We start from the raw sequence: 16,133 nt of genomic DNA on the forward strand, positions 1-16,133 counted from the left end.
AAGAATCCGGCATTTTGGGGTTCCATTTCAGGCTCTGCTAAACTACCACCTATAGATAATGTTAAGTAACTTCTCTTTGTCTCATTTTTCCCATTTGTAAAGTGGGAAGAAAAGACAACCTCGCGGATTTGTTATAAGCTTTAAATGAGATAATAGGTATAACCCAGGACAGTGTGGAAAGTGCTTATTTCATGTTTCATTCTTGGTTCTTCAGCTCATTATGGGATATGCACAGAGATACAAATGAAAGAACATAAGACACTGGTGTGGTAAATCCAAATATTTCTATTTGGATGTTTTATTTTGAATTTGGGGTAAGTTGTGGTTGGTATCGTCCATGGCAGGGCCACTGGGACACTTAGGGAGAAACATGGTCTCATTTGTCTTTAGTGGTGCTCTCAATCCAGCTGACATATTTCTGAACGTTGGTGTAGATGCCCACATCCCCTCCCATGAAGTGTCCGACCTCGATCCCCTGCAACTTGTTTTTGCAGATGACAGTAGCAACGGCCACCTCCTACAAGGGATCACACAGAGAGAGGGAGGCAGACAGATGCGGTCAAATCTCCTTATAGGCACTCTCTAGTCCCCATGTGGATGCACCCTGGCTAGAGGTAGCGTGCTGCATCAAGATAAGAGTCCGCAGACTGGAAGCTTGATTCATTCATGTAACTTTGTTGCCACTAGCCTTGCCTGACATTGAGAAAGTCAGAGAAAAGCCTTTCTAGAACTCACATGTAAAAGGAGTCAAACTCCACTTATTTGAGCTGATGAAGCCTGTTTCAATTTGTGAAGTATTTGAATTATTTTTTTTTAAGCGCTACCCATTTTCAGTTGCAGCTATGAGAATAAAAACCAATTATTAACTCTAGGTGTTGCGTGATGCCCCTTAATGAATACAGACATCTCTAATGAGGGTCCTTTACTGAAGATAATGGGAGGCTTTTATGCAGCCTTACCAAATTCTCAAAAATTTATGAAGTTGTGGGCTTTCTATTTTTTAAATACTGTGGTTAAATAGTTAACTAGACATATCCAAATGAATGAAAATTGGATAGAGAGAAAAGATTACCCCAAAAATTCGACTGAACACTTTTAGAAATTTAACACATATGGAGTTTCTGTGGCTTTTTCCTTGTTCGGTTTCCTGGCAGGCTGTGTTGGACATCACAGGGGCCTCCAGGTTCTGCCTTAAATCAGGGTGTCTGCCTGAGGGAAGACAGAGATAAAAGAAACCTTCTTGTTCACAAATGCCATTTAGCTCTGCAATCCCCAGTCTCTGTTTCAACTGATGTTTTGTGTCTGTCTGAATAATACTTGAGCCACCTGATGTGAAGAGCTGACTCATTTGAAAAGACCCTGATGCTGGGAAAAATTGAGGGCAGGAGGAGAAGGGGACCACAGAGGATGAGATGGTTGGATGGCATCACTGACTCAATGGACATGGGTTTGGGTGGACTCCGGGAGATGGTGATGGACAGGGAGGCCTGGCGTGTAGCAGTCCATGGGGTTGCAAAGAGTCAGACACGACTGAGTGACTGAACTGAACTGAACAAAATAATGAGGAAGAAAGAAGACGTGATTTTGTGCATGGTTATGAGAGTTAATCTTGAGGATTTTGAAATGGCCTTTATGCCTCTTTAAAAAGCAGCGTTTTCTTCCTACTCTGTGTCTGTTCTTGGAGGAATAAGAGGTGACCTGACTCAAGTTCTCAGGTGTCCTCCACAAGAGAAGTGAGCCAGTATGGGAAAGAGAAGCCTTTTTAATGTGAACTCTGACCATCAGGAGGCGTGGCTTCTGTGCTGAGTCAGGTGGCCTGGTGGCTCCATCTGCCAAAGCTCTGAAGAAGCAGTAGGGCTTTAGACACCCTGGGAAAGGAGGACTCTGGGCTTCTGGGAGGGTCTGTTTTTGCCAGACCCCTCATATAGTACCTCCCCTTTGTCTCCTCTCCACCCTCCTCCGCTCTCAGTTACACAGACATGGGGCTCCTCCCCCAACTATCTCATCAGATATAACTGACAACCTGATGTTCGGGGGCAGGTGCACTCACCATTGTTGTTTTGGCTCCAGTCCAAACCGGAAAGCATGCAGATGGTGCCTGGCTTGACGGTGCTGGTGGCGAGGGCAATGGGCTGGACTTTTTCGTTGAGGATGGCGGGCTTAGCCAGCCTAATGAGCATGAGGTCATCTTGGGGCGCACTATGACTGTGGTTCCAGTAGCGGATAATCTGGATAGGGCTAATTGTCTGCTCTGTCCCATCTCTGATTCTGATCCTGAAATTTCCCAGCATCACCTTCAGATTTCTGGAGGGATAAGGGGTTGGAAGTCACCATCATCATCACTGTTGGTATCATCATCAAAGCTGATGTGACAGTGGGCCAGGTGCTTTGCCAAGAGCTTTGTCTGAGTCCTGGATTCGCTAATTTACTACTCACAACAAAGCAGTGATTTGAAACAGAATCTCCGTGTTACACGTGGAGGAATAGAGGCACATGGGAGGATTCATCCATGGTCACACAGTTAAGTGGTGGAGTCTTTAACTTCTCTGTTTTCATGTAGTGGGAGAGAAAAGAATGCATGGTCTAGAAATATTATTTCCCCTCCTTTCCAGCTCCAGCCTGTCTGGGCATTTCCAATCTGGTGTCGGGAAGAGAATGAGGTGACTTGAGTGTTGGACAGCTCCTGTTTGCTTTATCAGATCTCCTCACAACTCTATTTCCTCCATCTCTGTACTTTGGAAGGTGAAATAGGTGGATTAAGTCAATGAGCTTTCTTGTCCTCTGGCATTTGATTGGTATTTGGCTGATAAGAAGCACCAAAAAGGAATTGGAAGGAGAAGGGAGAGGTTGGGGTGTTTATCCTCCCACCTGCCCTGCCCCGTTGGGTTGCCACAAGGTTGTGGCTGTCGACCGTCTCCTGACAGAAGGTTAGGACCTCTATCAGGCCATCTCTGCACAGTGCTGTCTCTCTCTCATGGACTCTTTTCCTCTCCCCGCTTAAAATCATTCTCCCCCTGCCCCTTTAGGTCTGGGAGTAGTAAGTGCATCTTTCTAGTACTGAACCCCAGAGGAGCTGAACTGCTGTCTATGTTTTCCCTGTAACTAGACCATACCTTTGTCATTAGTTCTTTTTATAAATTCTCAATTTAATAAAATCTGAGTGCACCATCAGTTGCCTGCTGGTTCCTTAACTGACAAAACTCATATTGCCAGTGAAAAAACCTTGGGAAGACTGATGGGAGACTGAGGAGGCTCCCCAGCGGCCCTGTTGACATGCAGGGCTGGATGACTGTTGTGGAGGCGCTGCCATGTGCAGCGTAGGATGGTAAGCAGCATCCTTGCCCTGGCATCTGTTCACCAGGGAGATGCCGTTAGCACAGCCCGCCCCGCAGCCCTCACTCTATTGTGACAACCAAGAATGTCTTCCTTTGCCGAATGTACCCTGGGGGGAACGTTGCCCCTGTTTGAGAATCACCAATGCAAAGTGAGTAGAGTGGGTGAGGATGCTCAACACTCACGGTAGGTAGCAGTGAGCAGGGGCCAGCACCCAGTTGCTTTTGATGAGGACGCCCACACAGGGGTTGAAGTGAGACTTGAGGTAGGCCAAATAGGGGGCAGGGTCATCTTTCTGCACAGATGAGTGAGCGGAGAAAAATGTCCCTGAGGAATAGATATGAGAAGTTCTTAGAACAAACAAGACAGTCAACAGCTTCCTAGCTGAATGGAAATACGGACGATTTTAAAGTAGTAATCAGTTGGGCAGGAAATGTGAAGGTACTTGACATTAAAAAATCAAAATGTACATGAAAATGACATACCATTGTATCTAATAGTTTTGATAATGATTTTTGTCTGAAGGAGATCAGCTCTGGGATTTCTTTGGAAGGAATGATGCTAAAGCTGAAACTCCAGTACTTTGGCCACCTCATGTGAAGAGTTGACTCATTGGAAAAGACTCTGATGCTGGTGGGGGGTTGGGGGCAGGAGAAGAAGGGGACGACCGAGGATGAGATGGCTGGATGGCATCACCAACTCAATGGATGTGAGTCTGAGTGAACTCCGGGAGTTGGTGATGGACAGGGAGGCCTGGCGTGCTGCGACTCATGGGGTCTCAAAGAGTCGGATGTGACTGAGCAACTGAACTAAACTGAACTGAACAATGTTCAACCTAAGAAAGTACGATGAGAAAGACTCTCATTTACTACTTATAGGAATGGGAATTGATTCTGTCTTCTTCAAAAGCAATTTAAAAATGACCACCAAGAATTATAAATGGTTTGTCCCCTTTGACCTAATAATTACAACCCCAAGAATTCTTGATTCTAAAGAAATAATCAGATGTAGATCAAGATTATTAGTAAATGTGCTCATTTTAACACTATTTATAATAGGTAATTCTTGAGCTACCCTTGTGGCTCAGCTGGTAAAGAATTTGCCTGCAATGTGGGAGACTGGGTTCAATCCCTGGCTTGGGAAGATTCCCTGGAGAAGGAAATGGCAACCCACTCCAGTATTCTTGCCTGGAGAATCCCATGGATGGAGGAGCCTGGTAGGCTACAGGATTGCAAAGAGTTGGACATGACTGAGTGACTTCACTTTCTTTACAATAGGTAAATGTTTTAAATATGAATGTCCGATACAGTAATGTTGGATATTGAAATACAAAGGGATGTGAACAAATGGAACAGCATATATATTAAAACTTCATTTATAAAGAAGATTAAACAACAAAGGAATACTAATAACCTTTCAGTTAAAAAATAATAAAAATGTACATTTAATCTAGTAATCCAATTATCTAAGAACAAGTAAAGAATCAAAAATAAACCATTAAAATAAATAAAATAAAGCCTGGGAATAAATTCAAACAGTGCATTAGCATGCGTTGACTGAGGGGACTATGAATGATGTTTATTTTTTATACTTTTTAATATTTCTCAGTTTTCTAGTGTGACTGTGCAGTGCTTTTATAAATGAATTATTTTAAGAAAAAGAGAAGAAAGAGGAGGAAGGCTGATTCTAATATCAGAAATATTGTTTTTGTTTCAGCTGCCCTTGGTTCTTATGTTAATCCTTTCCAAGCCCAGGCCTGTACCTCACCACACCCTTTTCTGTGAAGTCACACTGTTAGAAACCCCAAGGGAAAAAGGGTGGGGTATAAATAAGGACAAGAGCCACTGCACTCTTGTTCTAAATCTTCACAATGACTATAATGTAGGTAGTAATATCCCCATTTTGACTGTAGAAACTGAAGCCCACATAGATTAATTAACTTGTCCAAGCTCACGAACAGCTAATTTGTGATGCAACAACCTAGGCAGTCAGGGTGTGGTGGGAAAGGCTGGTCTGGCGAATTCAGAAGAGCTTCACGATAGAGAGTACAGGATGGAGGGTCCTCGCATTTGGTCTTTTGTTCCCATCTTCTCCATTACCCGCATTCTGAGTCTCTAAGCTTTTGCAACAGGGAGGCATATCAGTCATCAAAATGAGTTCTCTGTCCTTGTGACTGCACTGAGACTTGCCCCTGTGTGATGAAGCCTGTAATTTGGAATAGCCGTGGTGGAACACTCACTGTTGAGTGTTGAATGTGGGACTCTCCAAGGCAGGCATACACCATAAACTGCCCCCAAGTTTAGCACTGGGCTCCTCAGCCTGTCCAGAGAGCCTTTGGCCAGTCTGAGAGGGGATCCCCAGTGCTGCTCCTGACAGTTTCTCTTGACTCTTTTTTTGCATCATCCCCACATCCTGCATCTGCTCTCCTCCGTTCTATATTAACCTGTGCCTTATATGACAGAGTAGAAAGTCCTGGATACATACCAGCAAGGACACTCAAACAGAAGGTAAATTTCATAGTCTCCGCTTGTGAGGTGCAGAAGATCAGCAGAGTATGGAGCTCTCCGTTCAGTAGTTTCTCTGGAACACCTAGTAGAACCAGTGGTACGGTTAGGCAAGAGGGTTGAAAGGCAGCTCTGGGCATGAGCAGAACAGGGGAAGAGGGCTCCAACAGGCAGATGGAGGCCCTTCTGTTCCAGGGAAGGTGGGGGACTATGCCTCTCATGGAAAGACAAGGAAGCTTTGTGTCTGGACTTCAGGACCCAGGTCCCTCAATTTGCTGTCCCTAAAAGCCCATCTGCCTAAAAGCAGTTCAGCTGTCTGTGGGAAAGGGAACTCCAGGCTTAGGACTTATGTCCCCATGGAGTTTTTCAGGCCAGAGCTGTGGGGGACAGGATTCTACACCTTAGTTCAGGAAGACGGTGTGGCCAGGTTTGCTCTGAGCCCCCTAACAGTTACTTATACTTTTCTTTAGCCCCTCCCCTCTTTATTACATTAGCTTCATCTTTCCCTGGGGTCACTATTTCATCACTCCACCATCATAGCTTGGCCTGGTTGTTGTCATCAGCAGGTCTGAGCTAAGGAAATGGGGAAACGTAAAGCATTCATTGAGCAGTCATTTTGACAGTCAGGGAATGATTTACATTCTAGATTACATTAGATCTAGGTTCTACTGAATGGTTGGCAGGACCTCTAAGTGCTTTTTACCTAATGAAGAGATTGGTCAGCCAATAATAGACTGCCATGTCATCCTTGAATAATTGGGAACACAGAGTCTGGATGCTAATAGCCAACATTCTGTGAGCATTTACTGCATCCCAGCCACTGACCACAGTTCTTTACAGACATTGTTAGTGGTGATTTTATGTCAGGTTTTATATGAAAACCTGAGATACAAAATTAAGTAAGCTTTGTATCATTCTTACCCCTGAAAATTTCATAAACTCATAGGCTCATTCCAGTGTCACAGCCACCCTGGAAAGATGAGTCAGGGATGGTATGATTCTTTCTGTTCTCCTGATCTGTAGTGACAGGACTGAAACAAGGAATTTAAATGATTTTCTCAAAATCACACGTGGCTGGAAAGACTAGAAGTACAGTATCTATATTTTATTATTGGATACCCACCGCTTTTTAGCCACATCCTCCAAGCTTCACCTCATCAGCCAGCATTCATGAATCCTGGAAAATTACACAGTCACTCAGACAAATTTCCTGAAGTGTGGAAAGAAAAGTTAACATGGGGGCTTCTCTCGTGGTCCCGTGGTTAAGAATCTGCCTGCCAGTGCAGGGGAGATGGAGTCAATCCCTGCTCTGGGAAGATCTCACATGGTGCAGATCTCTTGGTGCAGCTGAGCCCCTGCACCACAACTACTGTGCCTGAGCTCTAGAGCCTGCAAGCCACAACTACAGAAGCCTGTGTGCCTGGAGCCTGTGCTCCGCAGCAAGAGAAGCCACTTCAGTGAGAAGCCCGGACACAAGGAAGAGTATCCCCTGCTTGCCACACCTGGAGGTAGTCTGTGCGTTGCAATGAAGACCCTGTGCCACCAAAAACAAATAAGTTTTTAAAAGTTACCATGGCACATACTTTCCTAAACCTCACAATGAACACAGAGCCACACTGGGATTAGGGCTCATTTATGAAATACACTTGAGATTCCTGGACAGGATGGAGTTGTGGAAGGTTTTCTGCGGTGGGGATTCAGTTCAGTTCAGCCGCTCAGTTGGGTCCGACTCTTTGCGACCCCATGAATCGCAGCACGCCAGGCCTCCCTGTCCATCACCAGCTCCCTAAGTTTACCCAAACTCATGTCCATCGAGTTGGTGATGCTATCCACCCATCTCATCCTCTGTCGTTCCCTTCTTCTCCTGCCCCCAATCCCTCCCAGCATCAGGGTCTTTTCCAATGAGTCAACTCTTCGCACGAGGTGGCCAAAGTACTGGAGTTTCAGCTTCAGCATCAGGTCCTTCCAAAGAACACCCAGGACTGATCTCTTTTAGGATGAACTGGTTGGATCTCCTTGCAGTCCAAAGGACTCTCAAGAGTCTTCTCCAATACCATAGTTCAAAAGCATCAATTCTTTGGTGCTCAGCCTTCTTTATAGTCCAACTCTCACATCCATACATGACTGCTGGAAAAACCATAGCCTTGACTAGATGGGCCTTTGTTGGCAAATTAATATCTCTACTTTTCAATATGCTGCCTAGGTTGGTCGTAACTTTCCTTCCAAGGAGTAAGCATCTTTTAATTTCATGGCTGCAATCACCATCTGCAGTGATTTTGGAGCCCACAAAAATAAAGTCTGATGCTGTTTCCATTGTTTCCCCATCTATTTCCCATGAAACGATGGGACCAGATGCCATGATCTTCGTTTTCTGAATATTGAGGTTTACGCCAACTTTTTCACTCTCCTCTTTCACTTTCATCAAGAGGCTGTTTAGTTCTTGTTCACTTTCTGCCATAAGTAAGGGTCATTCTGCATATCTGAGGTTATTGATATTTCTCCTGGCAGTCTTGATTCCAGCTTGTGCTTCTTCCAGCCCAATGTTTCTCATGATGTACTCTGCATATAAGTTAAATAAGCAGGGTGACAATATACAGCCTTGACGGACTCCTTTTCCTATTTGGAAGCAGTCTGTTGTTCCATGTCCAGTTCTAACTGTTGCTTCCTGACCTGCATATAGGTTTCTTAAGAGGCAGGTCAGGTGGTCTGGTATTCCCATTTCTTTCAGAATTTTCCACAGTTTATTGTGATCCACACAGTCAAAGGCTTTGGCATGGTCAATGAAGCAGAAATAGGTGTTTTTCTGGAACTCTCTTGCTTTTTTGATGATCCAGCGGATGTTGGCAATTTGATCTCTGGTTCCTCTGCCTTTTCTGAAACCAGCTTGAACATCTGGAAGTGTACGGTTCACGTTTTGCTGAAGCCTGGCTTGGAGAATTTCGAGCATTACTTTACTAGCGTGTGAGATGAGTGCACTTGTGCGGTAATGGTGGGGGTGGGATTAGTTAAATAGAGGTTAAAAATTTGAGAAGGAGAGAGACTTTACTGTCAGGTTGTTTTTTCCTAGTTCTTTTGGATGAATTCTGGGCCAGGAAGGGAGTTTGTCTGGGGATGTGAGGACTGAGAGCAGAAAAGCAGATTTTCTGGAGAAGCTGGCACCGGGGTCTGCTGCCTGTTGATGAGCTTCACATTGGTATCTGTAGGCCAGAGCTCTGGTCCTGCATACACGACTGCTTCCTGGAAACCACTGTTTGCATCTCCTCTCGGCTCCTGAAATGTAGCCTGTCAAGCTAAACTCCTTATTCCTCTAACCTTTCAAATTCACTCTTCTGCCTCTTTTCCTCCTTTTAGGAGACAGCTCTACCTTTCAGTTAAAATTTTTTCTCTTTTTCTGACCACTCAATCCCACAGTCCATCCTGCTTCCCCAGATCTCTCCAATCCATCCATGGCTTTCCATTCTCACTGCTGCCACCCTACTCCATGCCATAATCTTGACTTACTTGAACTAATGCATGTGCCTGCCTACTATTGCTCCACTTAACCTTGTTTTACTCAGACGTCTTTCCTAAAATGTAGGTGAGAGAGTATTAGTCTCTTTCTTAAAACTCTTGAGCAGTTCCCTACTGACTGTAGAATGACCCCTAGCATGGTTTAGGAAGATCCCTTGACATCACCTCACTTCGTCATGTCTCATCCCCTCTTTGCCACCCCCTCCTGCCTGCTCACCCGACATACTTATTTGCAGGCCTGCAAAACTACTTTCAAGTGTGAATTTTCTTGTTTCAATAAATAACTTTTTTAATGATACGTTAGTCCTTGAATGTTTCCTTTAGTTTGCCAGTTTCATTTCCCCCCCCTTTTTCTTTTGAGATATTGATATCTGATACGGACATTGTTCTCAAAGTTTCTCTTTGTGAAAGATAACTTTAGAATCCTATGAGTATATATGTATATGTATGGTATTCAACATTTCCTCATCTTTGTAAATTTCTTATCGTTAAGTTCTTTATTAGAGGTATTATAGGTTCCATACATATATATACATGGAGATATACCTGTCCGTGGCGTCATTCCACAGAATATCTAAGGTTTAAAGGGACTCTAAATCTATTACTGTTTCATTCTGTTATCTAACAGATTTTCTATTTAAGCAATATCCTTGTTGTATTTGGGCTTCCCTTGTGGTTCAGCTGGTAAAGAATCTGCCTGCAATGTGGGAGACCTGGTTTTGATCCCTGGGTTGGGAAGATCCCCTGGAGAAGGGAAAGGCTACCCACTCCAGCATTCTGGCCTGGAGAGTTCCATGGACTGTATAGTCCATGGGGTCACAAAGAGTCGGACGCAGCTGAGCGACTTTCACTCACACTTGTTGTATTTGCTGCCAAAAAATCCATTTAAACAAGGCAGGCACAGAGAAAGGAGAAAGTGAGTGAACAAGAGTACGCTGTCCCAGAGGGTAGTGTGGTAGGAACAGATTTGGAGATCTGACAGGGGCCTCTAGTACTGGTGTTGGTTGAGAACTTTTCTTCAAATGGTATTTGTGAATACAGCCTGTACAAGTGAAGCGGTTCTGAGGAGGGGTGGGCTGAGTGTGACATGAATAAAGGAGAAGGGAGTCCATGTCACAGAGAAGGGTGGAGACATAGCTCTGCTTCATCAGAGTAGCCCAGAAAGCGGAGGGCCAATGGGACATGTAGAGGGAGGGGCGCTAGTTAAACACTGTGGGGAAGAAACTGGTGAAAAGAACTGCGAAGCTAGGGAAAGAGCTTGGGATGCATTTTAATACCACAGAAAGTTCACTCGCTTCTCACCTCCTTAGATAAGGGATAATGCTCAGACCCCTGAAACTCATCTTCCCATAGGGCAGATACCAATTAGACTGCGAGGATTTCCATGCCAGTTGACTCCTTTTTTATACTAAGGATCAAGACTGGGAGAAGTGGCCTCTAAATGACAGACTTATAGAGTCCTCATCCCAGTTCTCTCATTTGCACTTCATCCGGCTCTTCAGAATCCCTAAGTGGGTTATAAGTTCTGTTCCTGCTTTGTGACTATTCCCATTACAACCTTATCCTCAGGACGAGATTCAGGCATCAACATGAAGTGTATCCTATTATCCTTGTTGATGATAACTGGTGAGTGACTAAAGGTATCTCTGTCTTGTTTGATTGGGCCTCAACTATGAGATAAGGCTGTAGAGCTCTGTTGGGAGGGAGAGCTGATGGACCAGAAACAGGGAAGTTTGGGAAATATGTCATTTACCAGTCATTGTCTGTACAGGCTGTGCAGAAGCTTTTTAGTCTGATGTACCATCACTTGTTGATGTTTGCTTTTGTTGCTTGTATTGTTACTGTCGTATCAAAAAAATTGTTAAGACCCATGTTAAGGAGTTTCTTCCCTATGTTTCCTTCTAGGAATTTTATGGTATCCCTTTTATAATAGCATAAAAAAATAAAATACCTAGGAATAAATTTAACAAAGGAAGTGAAAGATCTGTACAATGAAAACTGTTAGACTTTGAAGAAAGAAATTAAAGAAGATATAAACAAAATTGAGATATCTCATGTTCATGGATTGAAAGAATTAATGTTGTTAAAATTTCCATACTACCCAAAACCAGCTATAGATTCAATGAAATCTCCATCAAAATTCCAACGACATTTTTCACAGAAATAAAAGAGCAGTCCTAAAATTTATATGGAATCACAAAAGACCTTAAATAGCCAAAGCAATCCTGAGAACAAAGCCAGAAGCATCACACCTCAGACTATACCACAAAACTATAGTAATTAGAACATTGTGGTATTGGCATAAAAATAGAAGCGTAGAACAGTGAAACAGAATAGAGAGCCTAGAAATAAATGCTTCTATATTCAATCAGTTGATATTTGACAAAGGAGACAAGAACCCTCTACGAAGAAGGGATAGTTTCTGCAATAAATGGTGTTGGGAAAACTGAATAACCACACGCAGAAAACTGAAATGGAAAACCTGTCTTACACCACTCACAAAAATTAACTCAAAATGAGTTAAATACTTAAAAGACCCAAAGCCTTGAGATTCCTAGAAGAAAACATAGGAAAGAAGCTCCTAATTGATTTTCAAATGTTGAACCCATCCTTCATACATAGCAGAAATCCCACATGGTCTTAGAGCATCTATAATGTTTTTTAATACATTGTTGAATTATATTTAACTAATGTTTTGTTGACGATTTTTGATCATGAGAAGTCTTTTTTTTTTTTTTGTAGTTTTCTTGTAATGACTTTGTTTTTGGTATCAAGATAATGCTGGTCTCATAGAATAATTTAGGAAATATTCCTTCTGCTTCCATCTTTTGAAAAAGATTGCAGAGAATTGGTGTAATTTCTTACTTAAATGTTTGGTAGAATTCATGGGTCAACTCATCTGGGCCCAGTGCTTTCTCTTTTGGAAGGTTATTGTTTAATTGATATCTTTAATAAATACAGATATTTAGATTGTCTATTTCTTCTTGTTTGTGTTTTGGCAGAGTATATCTTGGACAGAATTCATCTAGGTTTTCGTGTTTGTAGGCATAGAGTTGTTTATAGTATTCCTTTGTGGTCCTTCTGGGCTTCTGGGTGGCACAGTGGTAAAGAATCCACCTGATTATGCAGGAGATGTGGGAGATGTGGGTTTGATCCCTGGGTCAAAACATCCCCTAGAGTAGGAAATGGCAACCCACTCCTGTATTCTTGCTTAGAAAATTCAGTGGACAGAGAAGTATGGTGGGCTACAGTTCATGGGGTTGCAAAGAGTCAGACATGACTGAGCATTCACGCTAACAAGAGATGATCTGGATTCAGGGATAGATTGTGGGAGTTAAATAAGAATTAGATTTATGTGCTGGAAGAGTTTAGAGTAAGAAGGAATGAGAACATTGCCTATGCCAGTGGTTTGCAACCTTTTTGATCATAAGAACCCCTCTTAGTCTTATTAATAAAACATGATGTATTAACATCATATATCTTGAGAGTCCCTTGGATGGCAAGGAGATCAAACAAGTCAATCCTAAAGGAAATCAACCTGAAATCCTCATTGGAAGGACTGATGCTGAAGCTGAAGCTCCAATATTTTCACCACCTGATGCGAAGAGCTGACTCAGTAGAAAAGACCCTGATGCTGGGAAAGACGAAAGGATAAGATGGTTAGATATTATTACCAACTCAACGAACATGAATCTGAGCAAACTCCAGGAGACAGTGAAGGACAGGGAAACCTGGTGTGCTTCAGACTATGGGGTTGCAGAGTCATACATGACTTAGTGACTGAACAACAACATTAGCATCATAAAAAGATTCAAAATATTTTAAGACTAAAAGGAGTTCTTATGCTAAAAAAAGTTGTGAAGCAGGTGGCGCTAGTGGTAAAGAATCCACCTGCCAATGCAGGAGATGCAAGAGACACGGGTCTGATCTCTGGGTTGGGAAGATGTCCTGGAGTAGGAAATGGCAACGCACTGCAGTATTCTTGCCTGGAGAATCCCATGGACAGAGGAGCCTGGTAGACAACAGTCATGGGTTTGCAGAGAGTCAGACATTACTGAAACAACTTAGCATGCATTCATGCATGCATGGCAGAAACCAGTTAGTATTCAACAGATTAAAAAATGCATGCGTGTATATATTTGGACAGAAGTACACATGTCTGTATACATAATATTAGCCTTTAGTGATGATGCTTGCTTCATATATGAATCCATAAAACCCTTGCATTAATTTCAAAGCCTTCGCATGGCCCCTTGCATGCAAAGTGAGTTTTACTCTAATCTCTCATTAATTCATTTGTATAATACCTATGTACTGAGTTTATACCATGTGCTTAGCATTATGCTGAATGCTTGGGGATATTGCATAAATCTTTGTTCTTTTACTGCTTATTAGATGAAAACCCATAGACCCAGAAATATAAATTGATATAGCAAGAGAAGCCCCAGTTGGAACAGAGATTTTTTTAAAATAAGTAATAGTTTTATATTTTTCTGTCTCCTTTCCTGAACTGGAGAAAGCAATATTTGACCTAAGTTGTTGAACCCACTAACCAGATGCCACCAAGAACAACACCAAGAATTTTTTAAAGTGAGGTTTATTTAACTTTATGCAGCAGGGACAACCTCCAGAGAACATCATGTGTCCCAGTAAAGGGAACTTGGGAGGAGCATCTTAAAAGTTTTGATGGATAATTTGGAAGATGGAGTTAGAGAAATGGAGTCAGTTCAGAATTTGGTGTTGTCAAGAAGGAACATTCTGACTCTAATTGGGGTACCCTAACCCTAACTGGGTACTTTAAATGTTTTAATTAGTAGGTAGGAGGATTAAATTAGGGCTGGAGCTGTCACTGATAAACAAGTAGCAATAACGCAAATAAAGGGTGATATCAGTCAGTATCCAGTGTTTAGTTGTTTGGTAGGTAATGGAGAGGCTTTGTCTCTATCTTTTTCTGAGTATTAGTTTGCAATTTATCAGTATAAAAATATTCTTGAAACTGCTATGGTATAAAATAACATTTATTGAACACACATTATATGCATTATATGCCAAACATAATGCATTCAGTTTTCACAGCAACCTTAGGAGAGAAGTTCGTTTGTGATTTCAGTGTACAAATAAGGAGATTAAGCTATAGAGATCTACCTAATTTGTATAAGTTCCTACTACTGGTAAGGATAGAGCTAGAATTTGAATCCAGATAATCTGTTTCCAGAGAATAAGTACTGTCCTATATTTAAGTGCCCATCTGTTCAGAATATCTCTCCCTATATTTTCATGCCAGAATTGAAGTTTTAATTTTGATTAACTAATGAACTTATTGCTGTTGGAGTCACAATGACTGGTCTCTGAGCATCCCTGCAGTGTGCTAGTAGGAAAAGTCAGGGAGCTGCAGGACAGGCTGCGTGACTGTGACTGTGGATAGAACCAAGAAGTCCTAAGCCTTTGGGAGACTGGAATGAGCTAAGTGATCCTGGAAAACTGCAGACAGGGTGAAGAAAAGCGGGAGATCGTGTGGAGGAGAAGGATGTACATGGGATTTGGAATCAGATAGACTGAAATTGGGATCCTTGAACAAACCATCATTTACTAGTTGTATGACCTTAAGTATGTTTCCTAAGGTTCAGTTCTTACCTTGTAAAATAATATAAAATGTATCCACTCTATCTTGTTTCCTGTGAAAATTAAAAAAAATTTCTTTTTTTTAAGGAACTTAAAGTGCTTAGTGTGGCTTCACAGGTGGTCCAGTGGTAAATAATCCACTTGCCAGTGTAAGAGACATGGGTTCAATCCCTGGTTTGGGAAGATACCCTGGAGGAGGAAATGGTAACTCACTCTAGTATTCTTTCCTGGGAAGTATTCTTGCCCATAGACAGAGAGGCCTTGTGGGCTACAGTCCATGGGATCTCAAAAGAGCTGGACACAACTGAGTGACTAAACAATAACAAAATGCTTAGTACAGTGTTTGTACAGTATGGGACTCTAGTACCATGAAGTGAAAAGTGAAACACTGGGCTAGGTTGCCATTTCCTTCTCCAGGAGTACTTCCTGAACCAGGAATTGAACCCACGTCCCTAACATTGACAGGTGGATTCTTTACCACTGAACCACCTGTGAAAGCCCACTAAGCACTTTCAGTTCAGTTCAGTTGCTCAGGGGTGTCTGACTCTTTGCGACCACATGAAACACAGCACTCTGTCCATCACCAACTCCCAGAGTCCACCTAAACCCATGTCCATTGAGTCGGTGATGCCATCCAACCATCTCATTCTCTGTTGTCCTCTTCTCCTCCTGTCCTCAATCTCTCCCAGCATCAGGGTCTTTTCAAATGAGTCAGCTTTCACATCAGGTGGCCAAAGTATTGGAGTTTCAGTTTCAATATCAGTCCTACCAATGGACACCCAGGACTGATCTCCTTTAGGATGGACTGGTTGGATCTCCTTGCAGTCCAAGGAACTCTCAAGAGTCTTCTCCAATACCACAGTTCAAAAGCATCCATTTTTTGGTGCTCAGCTTTCTTTATAGTCCAACTCTTACATCCATACATGTCCACTGGAAAAACCATAGCCTTGACTAGATGGACCTTTGTTGACAGAGTAATGTCTCTGCTTTTTAATATGCTATCTAGGTTGGTCATAACTTTCCTTCCAAGGAGTAAAAGTCTTTTATTTTCATGGATGCAATCATCATCTGCAGTGATTTTGGAGATCAAAAAAATAAAGTCAGCCCCTGTTTCCACTGTTTCCCCATCTATTTGTCACGAAGTGATGGGACCGGATGCCGTGA

General features: G+C 42.5%; 2 protein-coding genes across 2 annotated transcripts in view; one reads left to right on the forward strand and one right to left on the reverse strand.

Annotated features, from left to right (window-relative positions):
- Positions 1 to 274: 274 nt before the first annotated feature.
- Positions 275 to 5,924, reverse strand: PRSS37 (serine protease 37). The gene is made up of 5 exons (XM_027969121.2): positions 5,818 to 5,924; positions 3,519 to 3,660; positions 2,051 to 2,304; positions 1,073 to 1,209; positions 275 to 517 (listed from the first exon to the last, which is right to left on the reverse strand). The coding sequence occupies exons 1-5, from the start codon at positions 5,849 to 5,851 to the stop codon at positions 377 to 379; spliced, it is 708 nt and encodes a 235-aa protein (XP_027824922.1). The 5' UTR covers positions 5,852 to 5,924; the 3' UTR covers positions 275 to 376.
- A 269-nt stretch (positions 5,925 to 6,193) lies between these two features.
- The window catches only part of LOC101109961 (serine protease 58-like), a 31,146-nt gene continuing 21,206 nt past the window's right edge, over positions 6,194 to 16,133 (forward strand). The window contains exons 1-2 of the mRNA XM_042249314.2: positions 6,194 to 6,254; positions 10,860 to 10,973. Coding sequence (XP_042105248.1) covers positions 6,194 to 6,254; positions 10,860 to 10,973 — 175 coding nt within the window. The remainder of the gene's footprint in view (positions 6,255 to 10,859; positions 10,974 to 16,133) is intronic.

This window comes from Ovis aries, chromosome 4 (genome assembly GCF_016772045.2).
Source record: "Ovis aries strain OAR_USU_Benz2616 breed Rambouillet chromosome 4, ARS-UI_Ramb_v3.0, whole genome shotgun sequence".
Classification (NCBI taxonomy): Eukaryota; Metazoa; Chordata; class Mammalia; order Artiodactyla; family Bovidae; genus Ovis; species Ovis aries.

Bases quoted from the DNA above. Each gene is read 5' to 3' on its own strand.
- PRSS37 (XM_027969121.2), bottom strand. From the start codon at position 5,851: ATGAAATTTACCTTCTGTTTGAGTGTCCTTGCTG. The intron at 3,661-5,817 runs GTATGTATCCAG...TCTATTCCTCAG, and splicing joins CTGTTTGAGTGTCCTTGCTG to GGACATTTTTCTCCGCTCAC. The intron at 2,305-3,518 runs GTGAGTGTTGAG...TTATCCCTCCAG, and splicing joins CCTGCTCACTGCTACCTACC to AAATCTGAAGGTGATGCTGG.